Genomic DNA, 23,673 nt, shown 5'->3' with positions numbered 1-23,673 from the left:
CACTATAAAACAATTTTTTAGTAGTTTGATTGGTATGGCCCTGAATATGTATTTTTAGTTTAGATAGAATTATCATTTTTATTATATTAGCTTGGTCTTCCCAAGAGCAATTGAATTTGTCAATTATTTAAATCTGATATTATTTGCATGAAAAATGTTTTGTGTTTGATTTCATATAGTTTCTGAATTTGTCTTGGCAGGTCAACTCCCAATTAGTTTATGTTGTCTACAGCTACTTTAAATGGAGTTTCTTTTTTTTTTAATCTCTTGCTATTGAACATTGTTGGTAATAATATATAAAAATACTGATGATTCATGTGGGTTGATTTTATATTCTGCAATTTTGCTAAAGTTTGTTTCAAGTAGCTTTTAATTTGATTTTCTAGAATTTTCCAAGCATACCATCATATCATCTTCAAAGAGTGAGAATTTTGTTTTCTTATTGCCCATTCTAATTCCTTTGATTTCTTTTTTTTCTTATTCGTAAATCTAATATTTTCAATACAATACTGAATAATAGTGGTGATAATGGGCATCCTTTTTTCACACCTGATCTTACTTGGAATTCTTCTAGCTTAACCCCATTTCATATAATACTTGCTGATGGTTTTAGATAGATACTGCTTAAAGAACTCTCCTATTTATGCCTATTTATTTCTCTACTCTCTAGTTTTTTTTTTTTTAATAAGAATGGGTTCTGTATTTTGTCAAAAGATTTTTCTCAAAATCTTATGATTTCTGTTACTTTTGTTATTGATATGGTCAATTATGTTGATAGTTTTCCTAATACTGAGCCAACTTTGCCTTCCTGCTATAAATCCTACTTGATCATAGTGTATTATCTTAGTGAAAACTCTTTTTTCTATTATGTTACTTAAAATTTCTGCATCCATATTTACTAGGGAAATTGTTCTATAATTTTCTTTCTCTGTTTTGACTCTTCATGGTTTAGGCATCAGCACAATATTGGTGTTATAGGAGTAATTTGGCACCTATTTTTTCAAATAATTTATATAGAATTGGAATGAATTATTCTGTAAATTTTTGGTAGAATTCATTTGTGAATCCGTCTGGAGATTTTTTTCCCTTGGGGAGTTCATTCATGACTTGTTCAAGTTATTTTTCTGAAATGGAATTATTTTAACATTTAATTTCCCTCTTGTATTGATCTGGGCAATTCATATTTTTGTAAATATTCAACCATTTCTCTTAGATCGTCAGATTTATTATCTTACAGTTGGACAAAATAGCTCTGAATTATTCCTTTAATTTCCTCCTCATTGGTGAATTCACCTTTATTGTTTTTTTATATTGATAATTTAGTTTTCTTTCTTTTTTTAAATCAGATTTACCAAAGGCTTTATCTATTTTATTGAACTTTTCTTAAAACCAATTTCTTATTTTCAATTTTATTAATTTATCTTTTGATTTTCAAAATTTCTAATGTGGTATTTAATTGGAAATTTTTTAATATGTACTTTTTTCTAGCTTTTTCAGTTTTGTCTCCAATTCATTGATCTCTTTCTCTATTTTATATTTACAGAGATACAAAGTTTCCCTTAATAATTGCTTTAGCTTTTTTCCCCACAAGTTTTTGTATGTTGTCTCATTTTTAATCATTGTCATAGATGAAATTATTAGTCATTTCTATGATTTGTTGTTTGATCACCTCCTTCTTTAAAATAAGTCTATTTAGTTTCCAATTAAATTTTAGTTGATCTTTCCATGACCATTCATGACACATGATTTTTTGCATAATCATGATCTAAAAATGATGCATATAATATTTATGCCTTTCTGCATTTGATTATGAGATTTTTATGCCTTAATTATACATGGTCAATATTTTCTAGGTGCCATGTGCCACAATGAAAAAGATATATTTATTTTTATTCCCATTCAATTTTCTCTAGAGGTCTATCATATCTAATTTTTCTGAAATTCTATTCACTTCTTTAATTTCTTTCTTATTTATTTTGTGCTTAGATTCATCTACTTCTGAGACAGAGAGGTTGAGATCCTCCACCAAAATAGTTTTGTTGTATATGTCTTCCTTTAACACATTTAACTTCTTTTCTAAGAATCTATGCCTCTTAGTGCATATTTTTTAGTATTGAAATTACTTTATCATCTAAAATTCCTTTTAAGAAGATGTAGTTTAGTTTCTTGTCCTTTAAATGAGATTTATTTTTGCTTTTCCTTTTTCTAAGATCAGGATTGCTATCCCTGCTTTTTTTTTACTTCAACTGAAACATAATATATTTTGCTCCAGCCTTTTTCATTTATTCTGTTTGTATCTCTCTGCCACAAGTGTGTTCCTTGTAAACGATGTATTATATAGGATTCTGATTTTTAATATACTCTCTCATCTTGTTTTCATTTTATGGGAGAGTTCATCCCATTCACATTCTTAGTTCTAATTACTCTTTATTCCCCTGCTTCATATCTCCCCTCAGTTTTTTACTTTACTTTCTTCTTTCACCTTATCCCTCCTCATTAGTGTTTTTTTCCTTCTGAATACTACCTCCCTCAATCTGAACCCCTTATATCAGCCCTCCTCTTTTCTTTCCCTTTTCCTGTTTTATATTATTTTTTGAAGATCCATGTAAATTTTTTTCCTTTAGAAAGATTGTATTAATTTTGAGTTTTACAATTTTCTCCCCATTCTTGCTTCCCTTCCTCCACCCCACAGAAGGCATTTTGTTAGTCTTTACATTATTTCCATGGTATACATTGATCTCTGTTGAATGTGATGAGAGAGAAATCATATCCTTAAGGAAGAAAAATAAAATATGAGAGATTGAAAAATTACATAAGATAACAGTTTTTTTCCTAAATTGAAGGTAATAGTCCTTGGTCTTTGTTCAAACTCCACAATTCTTTCTCTGGATACAGAGATACATTGGAGATAGCCCAAAATTGTCCCTGGTTGTTGCACTGAAGGAATGAGAAAGTCAATTAAGTTTAATCATCACTCCCATGTTGCTGTTAGGGTATACAGTGTTTTTCTGGTACTGCTCATCTTGCTCAGCATCATTTCATGCAAATCCTTCCAGGCTTCCCTGAATTCTCATCCCTCCTGGTTTCTAATAGAACAATAGTCTTCCATGACATACATATGCCACAGTTTGTTAAGCTATTCCCTATTTGAAGTATATTTACTCAATTTCCAATTCTTTGCCACCATAAACAGGGCTGCTATGAATATTTTTGTTCAAGTGGTGTTTTTACCCTTTTTCATCATCTCTTCAGGGTATAGACCCTGTAGTAGTATTGCTGGATCAATGGGTATGCACTCTTTTTGTTGCCCCTTTGGGCATAATTCCGGATTGCTCTCCAGAAAGTTTAGATGAATTCACAGCTCCACCAGCAATGTGTTAGTGTCCCAGGTTTCCCACATCCCTTCGAACATTGATCATTGTTCTTTCTGGTCATCTTGGCCAGTCTGAGAGATGTAAGGTGGTATCTCCAAGATGCTTTAATTTACATTTCTCTAATAAGTAATGATTTGGAGCAATTTTTCATATGACTATGGATCATTTTGATTTCCTCATCTGTAAATTGCCTTTGCATATCCTTTGACCATTCATCAATTGGGGAATGACTTTTTTTATTAAAGATTTTATTTATTTTGAATTTTATAATTTTTCCCCTAATCTTACTCCCCCCCCCCCCCAGAAGGCAATCTGTCAGTCTTTACGTCGTTTCCATGGTATATAAATTGATCCAAATTGAGTGTGATGGGGGAGAAGTCATATCCTTATGGAAGAAACATAAATTATAAGAGGTAGCAAGATCAGACAATAAGATATAAGATGGTACCTCAGAGAAGCTTTAATCTGCATTTCTCTAATAAGTAATGATTTAGAGCAGTTTTTCATATGACTATGGGTTACTTTGATCTCCTCATCTGTAAATTGTCTTAGCATGCCTTTTGACCATTTGTCAATTAGGGAGTGACTTTTTTATAAAATATGTGGTTTTGTCTGTGCAAAAGCTTTTTAATTTAATGTAATCCAAATCATCTCGTTTTTTTTTTAGTGATGTTCTCCATCTCTTCCTTAGGCATAAACTGCTTCTCTTTCCGTAGACCTGACAGGTAAACTACTTGATCTTCTAATTTTCTTATAGTATTGTTTTTTTATATGTAAATCCTGCTTATCTTGATATAGGGTGTGAGGTGTTGGTCTAATCTAAGTTTCTTCCATACCAACTTCCAATTTTCCCAGCACTTTTTTAATCAAAGAGAGAGTTTTTATTCCAATAGTTGGACTCTTTGGATTTATTAAATAACAGATTACTATAATCATTTCCTGATGTTTTACTTAGTCTATTCCACTGGTTCATCACTCTATTTCTTCGCCAAGAGCAGACAATTTTGATGACTGATGTTTTATAATATAATTTTAGATCAGGTAGAGCTAAGCCCCCTTCTTTTGTACTTTTTTTCATTACACCCTGGAAATTCTTGACTTTTTATTTCTTCATATGAATTTACTTACAACTTTTTCTAACTCATTAAAGTTTTTTTTTTTGGAATTTTGATTGGTAAGACACTAAACAGGTAGTTTAGTTTTGGTAGAATTGTCATTTTTATTATATTAGCTCTATCCATGAGCAGTTGATGTTTGCCCATTTATTTAAATCTGATTTAATTTGTATGAGAAGTGTTTTGTATTTGTTTTCAAAAAGTTCCTCAGTCTGCCTTGGCAAATAGACTCCCAGGTATTTTATATTGTCTGAGGTTACTTTAAATGGGATTTATCTTTCTAGCTCTTCATGCTGTATCTTGTTAGTCATAGAAATTTGAGGATTTATGAGGGTTTGTTTTATACCCTGCAACTTTAATAAAATTGCTGATTGTTTGTAGTAGTTTTTTGCATGATTTCTTGGGATTCTCTAGATATAGCATCATGTCATCTGCAAAGAGTGAGAGTTTTGTTTCTTCCTTCCCAATTCTAATTCCTTCAATTTCCTTTTCTTCTCTAATTGCTAAAGGTAACATTTCTAATAAGATATTGAATAGTAGTAGTGATAATGGGCATCCTTGTTTCACCCGGATCTTATTGGGCATGCCTCTAGTCTCTCCCCATTGAATACAATGCTTGTTGATGGTTTCACAGAAATACTGCTTATTATTCTAAGGAACAGTCCATTTATTCCTATACTCTCTAGTGTTTTTAGTAGAAATGGGTGCTGTATTTTGTCGAAAGCTTTTCCCACATCTATTTGATATTATCATATAATTTATGATAGGTTTGTTGTTGATATAATTGATTATACTAACTTTTCCTAATATTGAACCAACCCTACATTCCTGGGATCAGTCCTACTTGTTCAGAAAGTATTATCCTAGTGATAACTTGTTGTAATTGTTTTACTGAGATTTTATTTAAGATTTTTGCATCTATAGTCATCAGGGAGATAGGTCTTTAATTTTTTTTTTTTTTACTATTCTTGGTTTAGGTATCAGAAACATATTGATTTCATAGAAAGAGTTAGGCAGAGTTCCATCTTCCCCATTTTTCCAAGGAGTTTATGTAGAATTGGTAGCAATTGTTTCTTAAATGTTTGGTAGAATTCACTTGTGAATGCATCAGGCCCTGGAGATTTTTTTCTTAGGGAGTTCAATGATGGCTTGTTGATTTTCTTTTTCTGAGATAGGGTTGTTTATGCATTTAATCTCCTCTTCATTGAACCTGGACAACTTATATTTTTGTAAATATTCATCCATTTCACTTAGGTTGTTATATTTATTGGCATGGAGTTGGGAGTTGACCAGAGGTTTATCAAATTTATTGTTTTTTTTCATAAAACCAACTTTTGGTTGTATTTATTAATTCAATAGTTTTTTTTGTTTTCAATTTTATTAATTTCTTTCATTTTTAGAATTTCTAATTTGATATTTAATTGGGGATTTTAAATTTGTTCTTTCTCTAATTTTTTTCATTTGCATGTTAATTCACTGATTTCTTCTTTCTCTAATTTATTCATGCAACAATTTAAAGCCATAATATATCCCCTTACAGCTGCTTTGAGTGAATCCCCTAGGTTTTTATGTTGTTTCATTATTGTCATTATCTAGGATAAAATAATTCTTTCTATAATTTGTTGTTTGATCCACTCATTCTTTAAAATGAGGTTATTTAGTTCCAGTTAGTTCTGGGTCTATATCTCCTTGACCCAATATTGCATATGGTTTTTATTGCATTGTGATCTGAAAAAGATGTATTCACTATTTCTGCCTTTCTTCAGTTGATCATTAGGTTTTTATGCCCTAGTACATACATCATCAATTTTTGTGTAAGTGCCATGTACTGCCCAGAAAATGATATATTCCTTTCTATCCCCATTCCATTTCCTCCATAAGCCTATCATATCTACTTTTTCTAACAATCTATTTACCTTCTTAACTTCTTTCTTGTTTATTTTATGATTCAATTTATCTAGATCTGAGAGGTGTGGTTGAGGTCTCCCACTAGTAGAATTTTGCTGCATATTTCTTCCTGTAGTTCTTTCAGCTTCTCCTCTAAGAATTTGGGTGCTATCCAATTGGGTGCATATATATTCAGTATTGAAATTACTTTGTCTGTGGTACCTTTTAGGAGGATGTAGTTTCCTAACTTATTTCTTTTAACACTGTCTATTTTTGCAGCTGCTTTGTCTGAGATGAGGATTTCCACCCCTGCTTTTTTCACTTCAGCTGAAGCAAAATATATTTTGCTCCAAGCTTTTACCTGTATTGTATAAGTATCTCTCTGCTTCAAATGAGTTTCTTGTAAACAGCATATTGTAGGATTCTGGCTTTTAATCCACTCTGCTATTTGCTTATATTTTAATGGAGAATTCATCCCATTCATATTCCAATTATAATTACTAACTCTTTATTGCCCTCCATGCTATCTTCCCTCTGTTTGCATTTTCCCCCTTTCCCCATGCCTTTATCCTTATTCCCCAGTATTTTGTTTCTGAATACTACCCCCTTTCTTTCCCCTTTCTCTTTTTCCCCTTTCCCTTCCTCTCCTTCTGTTATTTCCCCTTTTTTCTCCCCTTCCCTTTCCATGCCCCCCCTCTTCTTTTCCCCCCTTTTAATACTTGAAAGGTTAGATGGTTTTTAAGTTAACTGAGTATATGTATAAGTTAACTTTAAGCCAAGTCTGATGAGAACATTTGGGTGGTTCTCATCTCCTCCTTTCTTCCCCTCTATTACCATAGAGGTCATTTTTTACCTCTTAATATAATGAGATTTACTCCATTCAATCCCCTCCCTCCCCCATCTCTTTCCTGTCCCCCTCTTTAAGGAGGAGGAGGTGTTTTAAAATCATTCTGACTCATAGAAAATTCTGAGTATCCATCACTCAAGCTAAGTATATTCTGTCTAATAGAGTTATAATTCTTAAGAGTTATTAGAGTCTTTCTCCCAAGTAGCTTTACAGCCAGTTTCATCCAATTGGATAGCAGTCTCATGGATAAGTCATGAGTGTCCTTCACTTCTGGCTAGGTATATTCTCTCTGTTTGACTTAAAATTCTCAAGAGTTATGAGAATCTTTTTTTTCCCATTCTTGGATATAGCTAGTTTCAACTTATTGGATCAAGTTTTTTCCTTTATTCCCTTTTTTTTTAACCTTTTCATGTGTTTCTTGAACCTCCTGTTCGTCCAAATTTTCATTTAGCTCTGCTGTTTTCATCAGGAATTTTTGGAATTCTTCCAATTTCTTTAAATGTCCATTTTTTTCCCTGAAAAAGAATGGTCAACTTTGCGGGATAGTGGATTCTTGGCTGTATTCCTAGCTCCCTTGCTCTTGGGAATATCTCCTTTTAGGCTCTTCAATCCCTTAAATGTTGATGCAGCCAGGTCCTGCATAATCCTTACTGTGGCTCCTTGGAATTTAAATTCTTTCTGGCTGCTTGCAGGATTTTCTCTTTTATCTGATAGTTCTGGAATTTGGCCACAACATTCCTTGGTATTTTCATTTTAGGTTCTCTTTCTGTGTGTGGGGGGAATCGATGTATTCTTTCAATAACTACTTTGCCCTCTGGTTACATGATTTCAGGGCAATTTTCCATCACTAGATCCTGTAATATTAAGTCCAGACTTTTTTTTTTCCTCCCCTCTTCAATGTTTTCAGGAAGTCCAATGATTCTCAGGTTGCCCTCCTCGATCTATTCTCAAGGTCAGTGGTTTTGCTGATGAGATATTTTACATTTTCTTCTATTTTTTCTATTTTTTGATTTTGTTTAACAGGCTCCTGCTGTTTCTTGAAGTCATTAGTTTCAGCAGACTCCATTCTTCTTTTTCAATTTTTAACATTTTATTTGTTTTCCAATTATATACAATAGTAATATGTACCCATCATTTTTGCAAGGCTCTGAATTCTACAATTTTCCACCCTCTTCCCTTCTCTTCCCAATGAAGGCTGTCTGACAGTCTCTACATTGTTTCCATGCCATACATTGATGTAAATTGAATTTTATAAGACTAAACATAAACCCCCTCCCTCCCCAAGAAGATTGGAAACCTCAATAATGGAGAGAGAGAGAGAGAGAGAGAGAGAGAGAGAGAGAGAGAGAGAAAATATACTTTAGTCTGTGTTCAGATTTCAATGGCAGTGTCCCTGGGGTGAGTTGCTTTCCCTATCATTAGTCCACCAGAGAAATTCAATATTTTTTCCTCAGTTGCTATTACTAGCTGTACCTCCACTCTATTTCTCCCTACTCTCATTTATTCTATTCTCTCTCTCCTTTCATCCTGGCTCTGTCCAAAAGTGTGTTGCATCTGAGTACTCTCTCCTGCAACCTTCCCTCTCTTCTATCACCTATTCCCCTCTTCCCTCCCCCCCACTCCATTCCCCTCATCCTGTCCCTTTCCTCCCATCATTCTCCAGGGCAAGACAGATTTCCTCACCCTATTAGGTGTGTATGTCATTTCCTCCCTGAGCCATTTCTGATGAGAATGAAGGCTCACTCATTCCCCCTTGCATTCCCCCCCCTCCATGCCTATGAAAATAGTTTTTTCTTGACTCTTATGTGAAATCTCTCAGCTTCTTCTTCATCTCCTTTTCCTTCCTCCCACTACTTTCCCCCATCACCCATTGACTCTATCCCTTTACCACATCATATCATTATATTCATCTCCTTCCTATGTCCTGTATATATATGCTCCTTCTAACAGCTCTTATAAATGAGAAAGTTCATGAGTTATCAATATCTTCTTCCTGTGCAGGAATACAAATAGTTCAACAGCATCAAGTTCCTCAAAGTTAGTTCCTCTTTTCCACTCCCTCTATGGTTCAACAGCATCCTGTACTTGGAGATAAAATTTTCTGTTCAGCTCTGGTCATCTTGATAGGAAAGTTAGAATGTCCCCTATTTCATTGAAAGTCCATCTTTTCCTCTGAAAGAGGATGTTCAGTTTTGCTAGGCAGTTGATTCTCGGTTGTAAACCAAGATCTTTTGCCTTCTGGAATATCATATTCCAATCCCTACAAGCCTTTAATGTAGATGCTGCCAGATCCTGTGTAATCCTGACTATGGAACCTTGGTAGTTGAATTGTCTGTTTCTGGCAGCTTTTAGAATTTTCTCTTTGATTTGGGAATTTTAGAATTTGGCTATAATATTCCTGGAAGTTTTTCTTTTAGGATCCCTTTCAGGGGGTAACTGGTGAATTCTCTTGATTTCTATTTTACCCTCAGCTTCTAGGATCTCAGAGCAATTTTGTTGTATTATTTCTTGAAAAATGAAGTCTAGGCTCTTCTCCTGGTCATGGCTTTCAGATAGTCCAATAATTTTCAGATTATTTCTTCTGGATCCATTTTCAAGGTCGGTTGTTTTTCCAATGAGATAATTCACATTTTCTTCTAATTTTGACTTTTTTGTCAGAGTTTTATTTCTTCCTGCTTTCTTGCAAAGTCATCAGCTTCCTTTAGTTCCATTTTACATTTGAAGGAGTTATTTTCTTCAGAGAGCATTATTTATCTCCTTTTCCAGCTGGCCAATTCTGCTTTTTAAGGCATTCTTCTCACTTGCCTTTTGTTTTGCTTTTTCCATTAGGCCCAAACTGGTTTTTAACATTATTTTACTCAGTATTTTTTATTTTGTATATCTTTCACCAAGCTTTTGATTTGGTTTTCATTTTTCTGCATTGCTCTCATTTCTCCTCCCAGTTTTTTTCTTCACCTTTCTTAATTGCTTCTCAGAGTCTTTTTTTGAGCTCAGCCAGAGTCTGAGCCCATTTTCTATTTCTCTTGGAGGTTTTGGATATGGAAGCTTCAATTTTGTCATCATCTGAGTATGTGTTTTCAACTTTCATGGGACTAAAGTAATTCTCTATGGTCAGATTCTTCTTTTTCTGTTGTTTACTCATTTCCTCAGCCCAAGACTAATTTAAAGCACTTCCTAGGCTTTGGGATTTTTTTTTTTGTTTGTTTGTTTTTTTGCTGGGAACACCCCACTGGGTCCTTGATTCCTCCTAGGTCTTATGCTGTCTATCCTGTGCTTTGATATGTAGATGCTCTGGTACTTCCCTCTGCCCTGGGGCTATAAGGCAGAATCCAGCTATTTTAGTATGGAAACCCAAACTGCAACCTGGGTCTAAGTGTAGGTAAACCATAGAGTCCTACCCCTGGGAGAGCAGAGAAATCTCTGCAGACTTCCCTTACTGTCTCTGGGGGTGCAGGCTGCTTTCTCCTGATTGTTGCTGAAGGCTCAGCTGCCAGTTGCTCCTTGCTCCACACTCACCCATGTGCAGTAGAGTTCTCTCACTGGCCCTTCAAGCTTTTGTGGGTGATCTCTGGGTTGTGCCCGGCTGGGCTTCGCAGGGCTGGGCTGCTCCGGATCTTTTTTCCCAACCCCCAGTCCTGGTGAAGCATACCTTTTCCTTGGAACTTCTAAGTTATCTTGGACTGGGAAAATGTATCACTCAGTCTTTCTGAGGGTTCTGCCTTGCTAAAGTTTGGTTAGACTCCATCTTTTGATTTTGGGGCATTTGGTGGGTTGGAGTTCTCAGGGAATGCTGTCTTCATGCCACCATCTTGGCTCTGCCCGCTCATTCTTTTTTTTTTAAGAGAGGAGTTTTTTTCATTTACCTTTTGCAACTCCTTTTCCATTTAGTCAATTCTATTTTTGAAAGAACATTCCATTTGACCAGTTGAGGTTTTGAGAGAATTATTTTCTTTTTGCATTTGCCCAATTGTGGATCTGAGAGAATTATTCTCATATTGTAGTTGTCCAATTGATGATCCGAGAGATTTATTCTCATATTGTACTTGTCCAATTGAGGATCTGAGAGAATTATTCTTATTTTGTATTTGTCCAATTATATTTTCCAATGATTTGTTTTCTTGTTGCAAGGTATTTATTGAATCTCCCAAATTTTCCAATTGATTTTTAAACTCCTTCCTTATTTCTTCAAGGAAGTCTTTTCTGCTGGAGACCAGATTGTATTCTCCTCAGAGGTCATTTCCTTCCAAGAATTTTTCTATGAACCCTCCTTTCCACTGACCTTTCTTCATTTTTCCTAAGACCTTGCGTTGGGGAGGGGCTGGTTCACAGAGGTTTTGTGCTGGAATCCCTGGAGGCTTTACTCACTGAGTGCAATATCTCCAGCTGGCCAGTAGGGGGTGCTAGAGGATTTGCTCACTGTGTGCAATTTCTGCGACTGCCCAGTAGGAGGTGCTGGTTGGTTTTGCTGGAGTGTTTGTGACTTTGTTTGAGGCCTTATCCCTGAGCCTGGAGGGAGTGATTGAAGCTGTTAAATACTTTTGTCTTGCTTATGATATTTTCTCCTTGACCTGTTTTTCTGACTGTAATTGTATGATATTTGAATTCTTTCTTTCTGGTTGCTTTTAATATTTTCTCCTTGAACTGGTAATTCTGGAATTTGGCTGTAATATTCCTGGAAGTTTTTATGGGAGCTCTTTCTGGAGGTGATTGGTGAATTTCCTCAAGTTCTATTTCTGTTTCTAGAATATCAGGGCAATTTTCCTGTGTTATTTCTTGAAAAGTGAAGCCTAGGCTCTTTTCCTTTCTTGGTTTTGTTTTTTTGTTTCTTGATTTCTCACAAATTCATCAGCTTTCCTTAGCTCCATTCTACATTTGAAGGAATTATTTTCTTCAAAGAACTTTTGTATTTCCTTTTCTATCTGGCCAGTTCGCTTTTTTAAGGTATTGTTCTCTTCATTGGCCTTTTTTGGACTACTTGTTCCATTTGATGTAAAATGATTTTTTTCTTTTTATTAATTAATTTATTTTCATGCATATGAACATATGTACTTTTAAGTTACAAAATTTTCGTCCACCCTCCATTCCCACTCACCTCCCCTCAATGGTGAACAATCAGGTAAGCATTGCACATACATATTTTGATAAACATTTACAGATTATTAAGTTATTTTCAGTATAAGGAATTAGAATTAAGGGAAAGATATTCATAAGAGATAATTTTTATAAAGTGTTCTTCAGATTCGGTAAGATTTTTTTTTCTTGTGTTTTGTTTTTCTTCCTCTGGTTGGGGCTAATATAGTCCATTACCAATCATTATATAGGTGTCCTAGCTCTGAACTGCTGAGAGGAGCTGCTTCCATCAAGTTTGTTCATCTCACAGTATTGTTGTTAATGTTTACATTATTCTCTTGATTTTACTCCCTTAGTTTAGCATTAGATCCTCTAAGTCATTCCATGCATCTCTAGAGTTGGACGATTTATGGTTTCTTAAAGAACAATAGTATGCCATGGTGTTCACGTTCCATAACTTGTTTAGCCATTTCCCAACTGGTGGACATCCCCTCAATTTCCAATTCTTAGCTACTACAAAAAGGGCTGCTATAAATATTTTGGAACATGTAATTTTTTTATAATTTCTTTTGGCTATAGACAGAATTGGAATTGTTGGGTCAAAGTATATGAATGGTTTTATTCCTCTTTGGGCATAGTTCAGTATTTCTCACCAGAAAGTTTGGATCCATTCATAATTCCACCAGCAATGAATCAATGTCCCACAACCTCTCCAACATTGATCATTTTCCCTTTTTTCATCTTGGCTAAGCTAATAGGTGTGAGATGATACCTCATTGTTGTTTTAATTTGCATTTCTCTAATCAGTAATGATTTAGAACATTTTTCATATGGTTATATATAGCTTTAATTTCATCATTTGAAAACCATGTGTTCATATCCTTTGACCATTTATCAATTGGGGAATGACATGACTTGCAATGTTATAAATTTGATGCAGTCTTCTATATATTTTAGAAATGAGACCTTTATCAGTACTAGTTGTGAAGGTTGTTTCCCATTTTCTCCCATTTTTCTGCATTCCTTCTAACTTTGGCAGCATTGATTTTATTAGTGCAAAAACTTTTTAATTTAATACAGTCAAAAATCATTTTGCAGTTTATAATGTGTTCTATTTCTTGTTTTGTACAATGTTTTAAGATGTTATTGCTTTTTTTTTGTATGTCCTTCACTGAGCTGCTGACTTGATTTTCATGGTTTTCCTACCTTGCTGTCATTTCTCTTCCTAATTTTTCCTCTGCCTCCCTTATTTGAATTTTAGAATCTTTTTTGAGCCTGAGACCAAGTCATATTTTTCCTTGGATACTTTGGATACAGAAGCTTTGACCTTGTTATCTTCTGAGTGTGTATTTTGATTCTCCAAAGGAACAAAGTAATGGTTATGATCAGATTCTTTTTCTTATGTTGTTTACTTATTTCCCCAGCCTATGACTTGATTTTAAGTTTTGTTAAAATGAGGCTCTGCTTCCAGGGTAGAGGACACACTTTCCCAATTTTTGAGGGCTTTTTATAGCTACTTTCAGGGACCCCTACCCCCAGGACCTCAATACCTCTAAGGTCTTTTGAGAGGCTCTGACTGCTCTCCTGGCTTGTGGACTATCACAAGCACTCTCCTCTGCCCTGGAGCTGTGAGGTCAGTCTCTGTTCCACTATGGTAATAAAGTTCCTTTTCCTGAGATTGGGGCCCCAGACTGTAACCTGGATCTGAGAATAGAATGATGCCTCAGATATAGCAGAGAGAAACCTCTGCAATCTCCCCTGTTCCCCTTACTCTATGTAGGCTAGGTGCTCCAGAAGCAGCTGTTTGGGGGCTCCCTAGACTTTTTCCTGCTTCCTGGGGCCAGGCCCTGAACTAAAGCCTGCAATGGACTGGATTTCATGATCACTGTGATGTAACTTAGTTTTCCTGCTGACATTCTAAGTTGTCCTTGGCAGTCCATGGGCTGCCACTGCCTCTGACCCAGGCACCCCCATGGGCCCAGGAGCCTTTTGGGCTATTCCTGGATGGCTGGAGCTGGTTTGCTCTGCCAGTGTGGCCAGGGTTGTTCTGTGGCCCTTTTTAACCCTGGTGTAACAGATCCTTCCCTGGCCTGGAAAATTGTTTCAGTCTTTCTGTTGATTCTGCCACTCTAGAAGTTAGTTGTTAGAGTCATTATTGAAATGCATTTGGAGTGGTCCATGGGAGAGCTACTGGGATTTCCTGCCTTCATTCCAACATCCTGACTCCACCCTCCCACCCTATTCTTTACACTGAGTTTTCCAAACATTTTTATCCATCTTCAGACCTCCTATAGTTCTTCTCCCGACTGAGAACCTCATCTCATATTTTATAGTAAGAAAGCAGTTATCTACTCTGTGCTTCCTCTTCCCCCCCCTTCTTCTTTATCTCATTTTACTCATATTTACTCAGATACAGTATGCCAGTATTTCCTTTACCTTGTCTCTTAAGAAGTAGTGTCCTTCCTTACTAAAGCAAATCCCTATCTGCACAAGAGCACCTCTTCCTTCCCACCTCCTCTGGTTCTCACTTATCTTCAGTCTCTCCTGTCCACTGTTTTCTTCCTTAGCACCTATCTTCCATCCCAGCTATTTCCCTTTGTCTCTTCTGCCCTTTGTGGCTGAACTCCTTGAGGAAAAACTCTTTTCATGCTCTTACACCTACAATTCAGTTTCTGACTTCATCATTCCACTGAACTTACTCTTTTCAAAGTTATCAATGATGTCTTAATAGAATAGCCTTTTCTTAATTCTATTTCTCCTTAATCTTTCAACAGTTATTACTACTGATCCCTCTCTTCTCTTTGATACTTCTCTAGTTTTTCAGGACATCATTCTCTTAATTTTTCTCTTACCTATTATCTTATCTCTCCTCAGTTTCTTTTTCTGGATCTTTATCCATATCATGACCTTTAACCCTAGGAGTTGCCCAGAGTTCTGTCCTGGACTGTTTTCTCTTTAAACTCTTTAAAAGTGTGATCTCATTATTATCGTGGATTTAATTTTCATCCCAACCTTAATGATTCTCAACTCTACTTATCTTGCTGTAACCTCATCTCTGATGTCCAATCTCACCTCTCTAATTGCCTTTCAAACAACTTGAACCAGATGTTCTATAGACAATATTAAACTCAACTTGTCCAAAACTAAACTCATCTTTCTTTCTAAACCCTACCTTCCACCTAGCTTCATTATTGCTATCTAGGAAACTGCCATCCTCCCTGTCTCTCAAGCTTACAATCTAGGTGTCATCTTGGACTACTTAACTCTTGCTTTGATCTTTCATATCCACTCTATTACCAAGGTCTGTCACTTGCAGTATCTCTGGAATATACCTCCTTATCTCTTCTGTCACTGCCGCCACTCTGACATATGCCTTTATCAGTTCATGCTTGGATTGCTGCAGTAGCCAGTTGATGAATCTGCCCGCTTTAAATCACTTCTCACTCCAATTCACCCTCTATTTAGCCAATGAAGTGATTTTCCTAAAGAACAGGTCTGATTATGCTACTCTCTGCTCAACAAACTTCAGTGTCTCTCTGTCACTCCCAGGATCAAATGCAAAGTTCTTTATTTGGCATTCCAAATTCTTTCACATTTTCTTCCCCAACTGCCTGCCCCCTCCCTGCCTTCCTGCCTTTTTACACCTTATTCTCTACAACATACTGTTTTATCCAGTGACTCTTGTTCATTGCTCTTCTACAAACAAAATACTGTCTCTTCACTCTGGGTATTTTTTCCTAGTGCTCCACCTTATCTGTAATGTGCTTCCTCTTTCTTATCTTTCCTTATTTTCTAATAATAATTATTATTCTATAACAATAATTATACTAATATAATTATTATATTAATATATAATTAATATAATATATTAATATATAATTAATTATATTAATATAATTATTATATAATAATATTATTCTAATAATAAGCTTTACAATTCACAGGAAACCTTTCCCAATTCTTATTTTTGGCATCTTTTCTCTTAGGACAACTAGGTGACTCAGTGGGTAGAGCACTGGCCCTAAAGTTAGGAGGACCTGAGTTCAAATTCAGACTCAGATAGTTACTAGTTTTGTGACCTTGGGCAAGTCACTTAACACTAATTACCTCAGAATCAGGGCAATCTCCAAGCTTCCTGATTCATATCTCGCCATTGGATCCAAATGCACCTGGAGGAGAAAGTGGGAGCCTGGTGACTTAATACAGCACCCCCCTCACTCAAATACAATTCATGAGCTTGACATGGCATCATCTTCCTGATGTCATGGTCTTCTTCAGGATGGAAAGATAACATCATTTCTTAATTATTTTATATATAGCTTGCTTGTACATACTTGTTTGTGGGTTTTCTCCCATATTAGATTTTGAGCTCTTTGAAGGTAGGGACTATTTTTTACCTCCCTTTGTATCCCCTAGCACTTTGTACAATGTCTGGCTGACTCTCAAATGCTTATTTACTTGCTTTTTTCACTTATTAACTTGATAGTTTTTTGAGGTTGGTTTATATAAGTAATCTGTTTCATGTTATGTTGTTTTGTTTTTGGGCATAAAAATTAAACAAAAATTCATTTATATGATCAAATTTATTGGCATATAACTGCCTCAAATAGTTCTTTTATCTTCATTGATTGTGAATTGACTTTAAAATTTTTGATACTGGTAATTTTTTTTTTTTTTTTTTAGATTTTTCAAGGCCAAGGGGTTAAGTGGCTTGCCCAAGGCCACACGGCTAGGTAATTATTAAGTGTCTGAGGCTGGATTTGAACTCAGGTACTCCTGACTCCAAGGTCAATACTCTTATCTACTGTACCACCTAACCACCCCTAATTTGTTTTTCTTAAGTAAAAAAAAATCAAATTAACTAATAGTTTATATATACGTCAGGTGGATCTGATGCTATAGTTTTGCTATTAAAAATCTAAGGTGACTATAAGAATTTTCTTCCTTTTATTGTTCTATTCTAATTTATATCTTTTTTACAGTTTTTGATATAAAGATAGATAGAGGATAATTTCTCTCAGACACATTACCAGATTTCTCCCAATTTTGAATTTTCTGGGGGTAGGAGAAAGATGGGTAACTCTAAAATATACTTGAGTATTTTCCCCTTTTCAATCCTTTTAACCTGTTTGATTCCATTTTTTACAATTTATTATACTTTCAAATTCAGCTCCCTCCTGTACCTTGTCTATATATATGCTCCTAACTTCTTAAATAAATGGGAAGGCTCATATGAATATTATCAGTATCATCTTCCCATGGAAGAATACATGCAGTTCATCATCTTGAAATCCCTCATAATTTACCCACTCTATGCCTCACCTGAGTCCTGTACTTGAAGATCAAACTTTCTGTTCAACTCTGTTCATTTCAACAGGAACATTTGAAATTCCCGTTTCATTGAAAGTTCATCTTTTCCCTAGCAAAAGGATGTTCAGTTTTGCTGGGTAGTTGATTCTTGGTTGCATTCCAAATTCTTTTGCCTTCCAGAATATTATATTCCAAACCCTATGAGTCCTTAATGTAGTTGCTGATAAGTCCTGTGTAATCCTGATGTAGTTCTTTGATATTTGGATTGTTTCCTTCTGGCTGCTTGTAATATTTTCTCTTTTACTTGGTAGTTCTGGAACTTGGCTATAGTATTCCTGAGGTTTTTTTTTTTATCTCTTTCAGGAAGAGATTGGTGGATTCTCTCAGTTTCTATTTTACTCTCTGCTGCTAGGATATCAGGGAATTTTCCTGTAGAAATTCTTTAAAAATGAAGTCAAGGCTCTTTTCCTGATCATGACTTTTGGTTAGTCCACTAATTTTTAAATTGTCTCTCCTGGATTTGTTTTCCAGGTCAGTTGTTTTTTTCAGTGAGATATTTCACATGTTCTTCTAGTTTTTTATTCTTTTGATACTGTTTTATTGTGTCTTGATTCCTCACAAGGTAATAGGTTTCCTTTAGCTCCATTCTACATTTGAAAGAGTTGTTTTTCTTCAGAGATCTTTCTTATCTCCTTTCCCATCCGCTTTTTAAAAGTATTCTTCTCCTTGTTAACTTTTTAAACTGCTCTTTCCATTTGACCAAACTTGTTTGTAACATGTTGTTTTCTTTAGCAATGTTTTTTGGATCTCCTTTACCAAGCTGCTGAGTTAGTTTTCATGTTTTTCCTGCATCTCTCTCATTTCTCTTGCCCATTTTTCCTCTATCTCTCTTACTTGATTTTCAAACTCTTTTTTTTGAACTCTGCCATAGTTTGAGCCCAACTTCTATTTTCTTCGATGTTTTGGATACAGAAACTTGGATTTTCTTATCTTCTGACTGTATTTTGATCCTCCTTGGGACCAAAGTAATTGTCTATGGCCAGGTTCCTTTTTTCTGTTTACTCATTTCCCTATCCTGTCCCCTGGTTTGGGGGTACTTCCCAAGCTTTTGAGTATTATTGGGATACCTTCCTGCAAGGACCTCAGTTCCTTCAAGGTCTTAAGAGAGGCTCTGAGTCCTCTCCCTGGCCTGTGTTTTGGTCTATGGATGACCACAATCCCTTCCCTCTGTGCTGGAGCTGTGAGGAGGGTCTCTTCTGTATGGCAGTGGGGGGCCTCAGACTGTGACCAGGGCCTGAATATGGACAAAGCACCAGAGTCCTGTCCCAGAGCCAGAGGAGAGACCCTGACAGTCTTTCTCTACCCCCTTACCTTCCTTGACCAGAGCTTTCTGGAAGCAGCTGTCCAGTGGATCCCTGCTGGGCTGCTCTGCGGGCCTGCTTCCATTTCCTGGGATCTGGGCTATTACTGAGGGCCAAGGCTACGTGCCTGTGCTGAGGAGGGCCATGCTGGCCTGGGCTTTGCCCTTGCTCTGGCAGAGGTTTCCCTGCTGATCTTCCAAGTTGTGCTTGGTGTTCCATAGGTTGGGAGATCAGGAAACAGCTTCATCTGCCAGGAGCCAGTGCTCCCAGGAACCCAGGTACCCTGCGGGCTGTTCCCAGAGGGTTGGAACACCTTCACTCTAACATGATTATCTTAGCTGCACTGCTGTCCCCTCCAGCCCAGTAGAACAGAGCCTTCGCTTGGTCTTCCTGGTTACCTTGGCCTGGAGAATTGCCTCACTGGATCTTTCTGTGTGTTCTGTTTCTTGAAAATTTAGTTAGAGTCATAATTTTAAGGGTTTTGAAATATTTTGGAGAGAACTCCTAGGAAAGGCTTTTTTCATACCTCCATCTTGACTCCATCCCCCACCCCCTTCTCTTCATTCCAAGGAATGTAGGAGTTAAGACAAAATACTTTTCAGAGATTTTTTATTTATTTACCAATCAAAAAAGACATTTTAGGAATGAAACTTTTTGTTATAAGGTGTTTTCAAATTTTACAAACTTGCACTGCCCCCCCCCCCCCAAGCCTTATTTCAGTAGAAGAAGAATTTGAAATTTTACTTTGTGTGGAGACTAAGGTGGAAGGAAGATTGTTCACTGAGTGGGGACAGGTTTCACTTTGCTCATGCATTGGATTTGAGTGCTGCTGTTTCTACAGAATTTTGGGTAGGGTCAGATTTTGTGAAAAACTCTCAGCTTAGTTTTCTAAGCTGTAGCTAACTTTTTTCTACTTTCTACTCTCCACCCTTTCTTGGAGAAAATATATTATTCAATATCTTATCGGAATAAATTTTTTAAAAGTTGAGGGCCAGCTAGGAAGTGAAATGGATAAAGCACTGGCCTTGGGGACAGGAGGACATGATATCAAATCTGGTCTCAGATACTTATTGCCTAGCTGTGTGACCTTGGGTAAGTCACTTAACTCCCATTGCTTTGGGAAAAAACCCCCCCAATAAAACCAAAAAAGTTATAGTTGACCGGAATAGTAGTCTAGAAGACTTTACTCTTGATTTCTAATTAAGAAGTTTCTTTTAGTGTGCTTTTGCTTTTTTTTTTATGCATGCTAGTATGTATAAGAAGCTGACTTGCAAGGCTTACTTTTTAAAAGAAGATCCAGTTTCTTTTATAGTAAATTTCTAAATTTATTATTCAAACTCAACTACTTAATATTTTATTAAAAGTTATTTATTTTTCTGGTTCTATACTCATGGTTTATGTTAATATAATGTCTATTTCTTTCTTTCTTTTTTTTTCTGATGTCATAGGTGCGGCTTGAAGCAATGCAAACATTGTGCTCTGCCCCTCCTTCTGATATATTAAACTGTGAAAACTGGACTACACTTTGTGAAAAACTTACAGTATCTCTTTCAGATCCTGATCCCACATTTAATGTAAGGAGTTATTTATTTATATAACTGTTAAATATAGATGCCTTTATTTTTTAATATAAATTGCATATCATTTTTTCTACATTAATGGAATTTATTTTTATAAATGAGGAATTCAAAAAATGAGTAATTTTCTGCATTTAAAAATTTAGAGATTGATAATTTTTGCCTTCTTAACAGTAATCAAAATCTTGGAACCCCATCTCTTTAGAATTTGCTTCCTCCAACATCAACTAAATTCATTGAATTAAAAAACAAACACATTAAGCATTCATCACAAACCTAGCACTTTCTAAATTATGGGAATATAAATAAAAAAGCAAGATAATTTGTCCTCTCAAGTAGCTTAATTCTCTAATTAGTGAAGATAGTATTCTTCAGGGGAAGAAGGATGGTCCTGAGTTCATCTTGAGGTCCAAGAATGGCAGAACCCACCAAAAAATGAAATGAAGCAATTTTTCCAGCCCATGACAACTTAGGAGATCAGCAGAAAAGATCTGTTGCACCAGGGTAAGAGAGGAGTATAGACTGTGCCAGCAAGACCCTGACCCTAACAAAAACCAGGGAGTGACCTCAGGGCAACTGCATCAGTGGCAGCACTGGTGATTTCCAGAGCTCTCAGCCCACAGATGGTAAACAATGGGTCAGAAGGAGATTTACAGACACCAAGGTCAGGACTGTGTTGCATTTATACTTGGGTCTAGGTCATAATTCTGGATCTTAGGACCAGTGGAAAGAGGAACATTAACACAACAGAGCTGGAAGCCACAGGGGAGCAGTGACTCATGTCATAAATCCAGGACTGAAAAGATAACACCTAAAAAACCAGAATAGACCAAATGATAAAAGAGGCAGAAAAATCAAATGAAGTGAGGAATGTCTCGAAAAGAAGAATTGCCCAAGAATCACTTACCCAGAAAAGCTAAGTACAATCCTTTAGTGGAAAAAAATTGGATATTCATTGAAATAAAAGTCTTTCATTCATTCATTCATTCCTGATGAAAAGACCAGAGCTGAACAGAAAATTTGACTTTCAAATACAAGATGCATAGGAAGCATGAAAATGTAAACAGGAAAGAAAGTATAAAGACTGATAATGTTAAACTATTTATATTCCTACATGGGAAAATCATATTTATAACTTCTAAAAAAATTTCTCCTGATTAGGATTGTAAGGAGTATACATATACATTCAATGCTGGCTGAATATGATGGTATGATTATTTTTTATAAAGGAGATGAGAAAGAAGAATGCACTTGGAGAAAGGGAGAAGAAGAGGCAGAATAAATTATCTAACATCAAAGAGACTTGAAAGAGATTTTACAATGGAGGGGGAAACAGGGAGGGGAGCACATGAACTTTACTCTCATTGAGTATAGAAATCTATTTTACTATACTGGAAAGTAGCAAGGGACAGGAATGAGAGAAGGATGGGGAGGGGGAGCTAATAGAAGGGAGGGCAGTTTGGGCAAGGTAATAGAAGAAAAACATTGGTAATAGAATAATAGGAGAGAGAGTATGATAAATTGGAAATTAGGATAGAAGGAAATATATAGTTGGTCCATCAGTACTATGACAAAAAATTTTTACAGTGAATTTTTTCTGATAAAGACTTCATTTCTTAAACAAATAGAAAACTGAGTCAAATTTATAGAAATAAAAATCATTCCTCTATAAATGGTCAGAGTCTGAACAGGCTTTTTTCAGATAAAGTAATTAAAGCTATCTATGGGTATATGAAAAAATGCTCTAAATCACTATTGATTAGAGAAATGAAAGTGATATACTAACTCATACCTGCTAGATTAACTAATATGACAAAAATGAAATGACATATGTTGGTGCTTATGAGGGAAAATCAAAATACTAAAGTACTATTGGCAAAATTGTGCACTGATCCAACCATTTTGAAGAACAATTTAGAATTAATACCCAAAGGGTTATAAAACCATGCATACTCTTCGTCACAGCAATAGCACTACTAAGTCTGTGTCCCCAAGACATGAAATACATAAGGAAAAGGGCTTATATGTACAAAATTATTTATAAAAGCTCTTTAGGGGTGGCAAAGTATTGGAAATTGAGAATATGTCCATCATTTGGGGAATGGCTATACATGTTGTATAATGATTGTGGTGGAAGACTGTTGTGCTTTAAGAACGGATGAACAGGATGTTCATTATTCCTGAAAATCATGGAATGACTTATGTGAACTGATCCAAAGTGAATTGAGCAGAGCCAAGATACCACTACACACTAATCGCACCATTGTATTATGTTCTACTATGAATAACTTAACTATTTTCAGCAATTCCATTGTCCAGGACAGTTCTGTAGAAGTTATGAAAGGTGATGTCCCTCACCAGAGAAGCAACTGGTGGAGCCTAATGCAAATCAAAGATATTTTTATTTACTTTATTTTTCTTGTTTGTTGTGGTTGTTTATTTTCTTTTTACAGAATGACTTAGATGGAAATGTGTTTTGCATGAATACACATGTATAATCTTTGTTATTAGCTTGCCTTTTCATTGGAAGAGAGATGAAGGGAAAGAATATGAAACTCAAAATTTGAAAGAAAAGAATGTTAAAATTGTTTTTATATGTAATTGGGAACATAAAATATTAAATAAAATTTAAAAATGTAAACAAATAATTTTGAATCAACAATTTAGTTACAAATAAGAATTCTTGAATTTTTTTTTTTTTTAGGTTTTTGCAAGGCAAATGGGTTTAAGTGGCTTGCCCAAGGTCACACAGCTAGGTAATTATTAAGTGTCTGAGACCGGATTTGAACCCAGGTACTCCACACTCCAAGGCTGGTACTTTATCCACTATGCCACCTAGCTGCCCCTTGAATTTTTTAATTAGATAAAACTGTCATCATGTATTTTGACAGATTTAAATTGTGGGATTTGTTATTAAAATGGTTCAGACAGTGGGGCAGCTAGGTAGCGTATTGGATAAAGCACCAGCCTTGGGGTCAGGAGTACCTGGGTTCAAATCTGGTCTCAGACACTTAAAAATTACCTAGCTGTGTGGCCTTGGGCAAGCCACTTAACCCCGTTTGCCTTACCAAAAAAACCTAAAAAAAATGGTTCAGATGATGGACAAAGTTAAGCAGAAATTTCCTTTGTTTT

General features: G+C 35.6%; 1 protein-coding gene across 9 annotated transcripts in view; it reads left to right on the top strand.

The window, feature by feature from the left end:
- TBC1D32 (TBC1 domain family member 32) overlaps positions 1-23,673 on the top strand; it is a 243,140-nt gene that overhangs the window by 29,077 nt on the left and 190,390 nt on the right. For 8 of the 9 annotated variants that reach the window (XM_074187466.1, XM_074187468.1, XM_074187465.1 and 5 more), the window contains one exon: positions 20,413-20,538. In XM_074187466.1, coding sequence (XP_074043567.1) covers positions 20,413-20,538 — 126 coding nt within the window. Of the gene's footprint in view, positions 1-4,060; positions 4,100-20,412; positions 20,539-23,673 lie in introns of those variants that run through there. The other variant, XM_074187472.1, reaches the window with a different exon arrangement.

This window comes from Macrotis lagotis, chromosome 5, assembly GCF_037893015.1.
Source record: "Macrotis lagotis isolate mMagLag1 chromosome 5, bilby.v1.9.chrom.fasta, whole genome shotgun sequence".
In the NCBI taxonomy this organism is placed as follows: Eukaryota; Metazoa; Chordata; class Mammalia; order Peramelemorphia; family Peramelidae; genus Macrotis; species Macrotis lagotis.
Note: the sequence above shows the minus strand (reverse complement) of the source record. Positions and strands in the feature narration are given on the sequence as shown.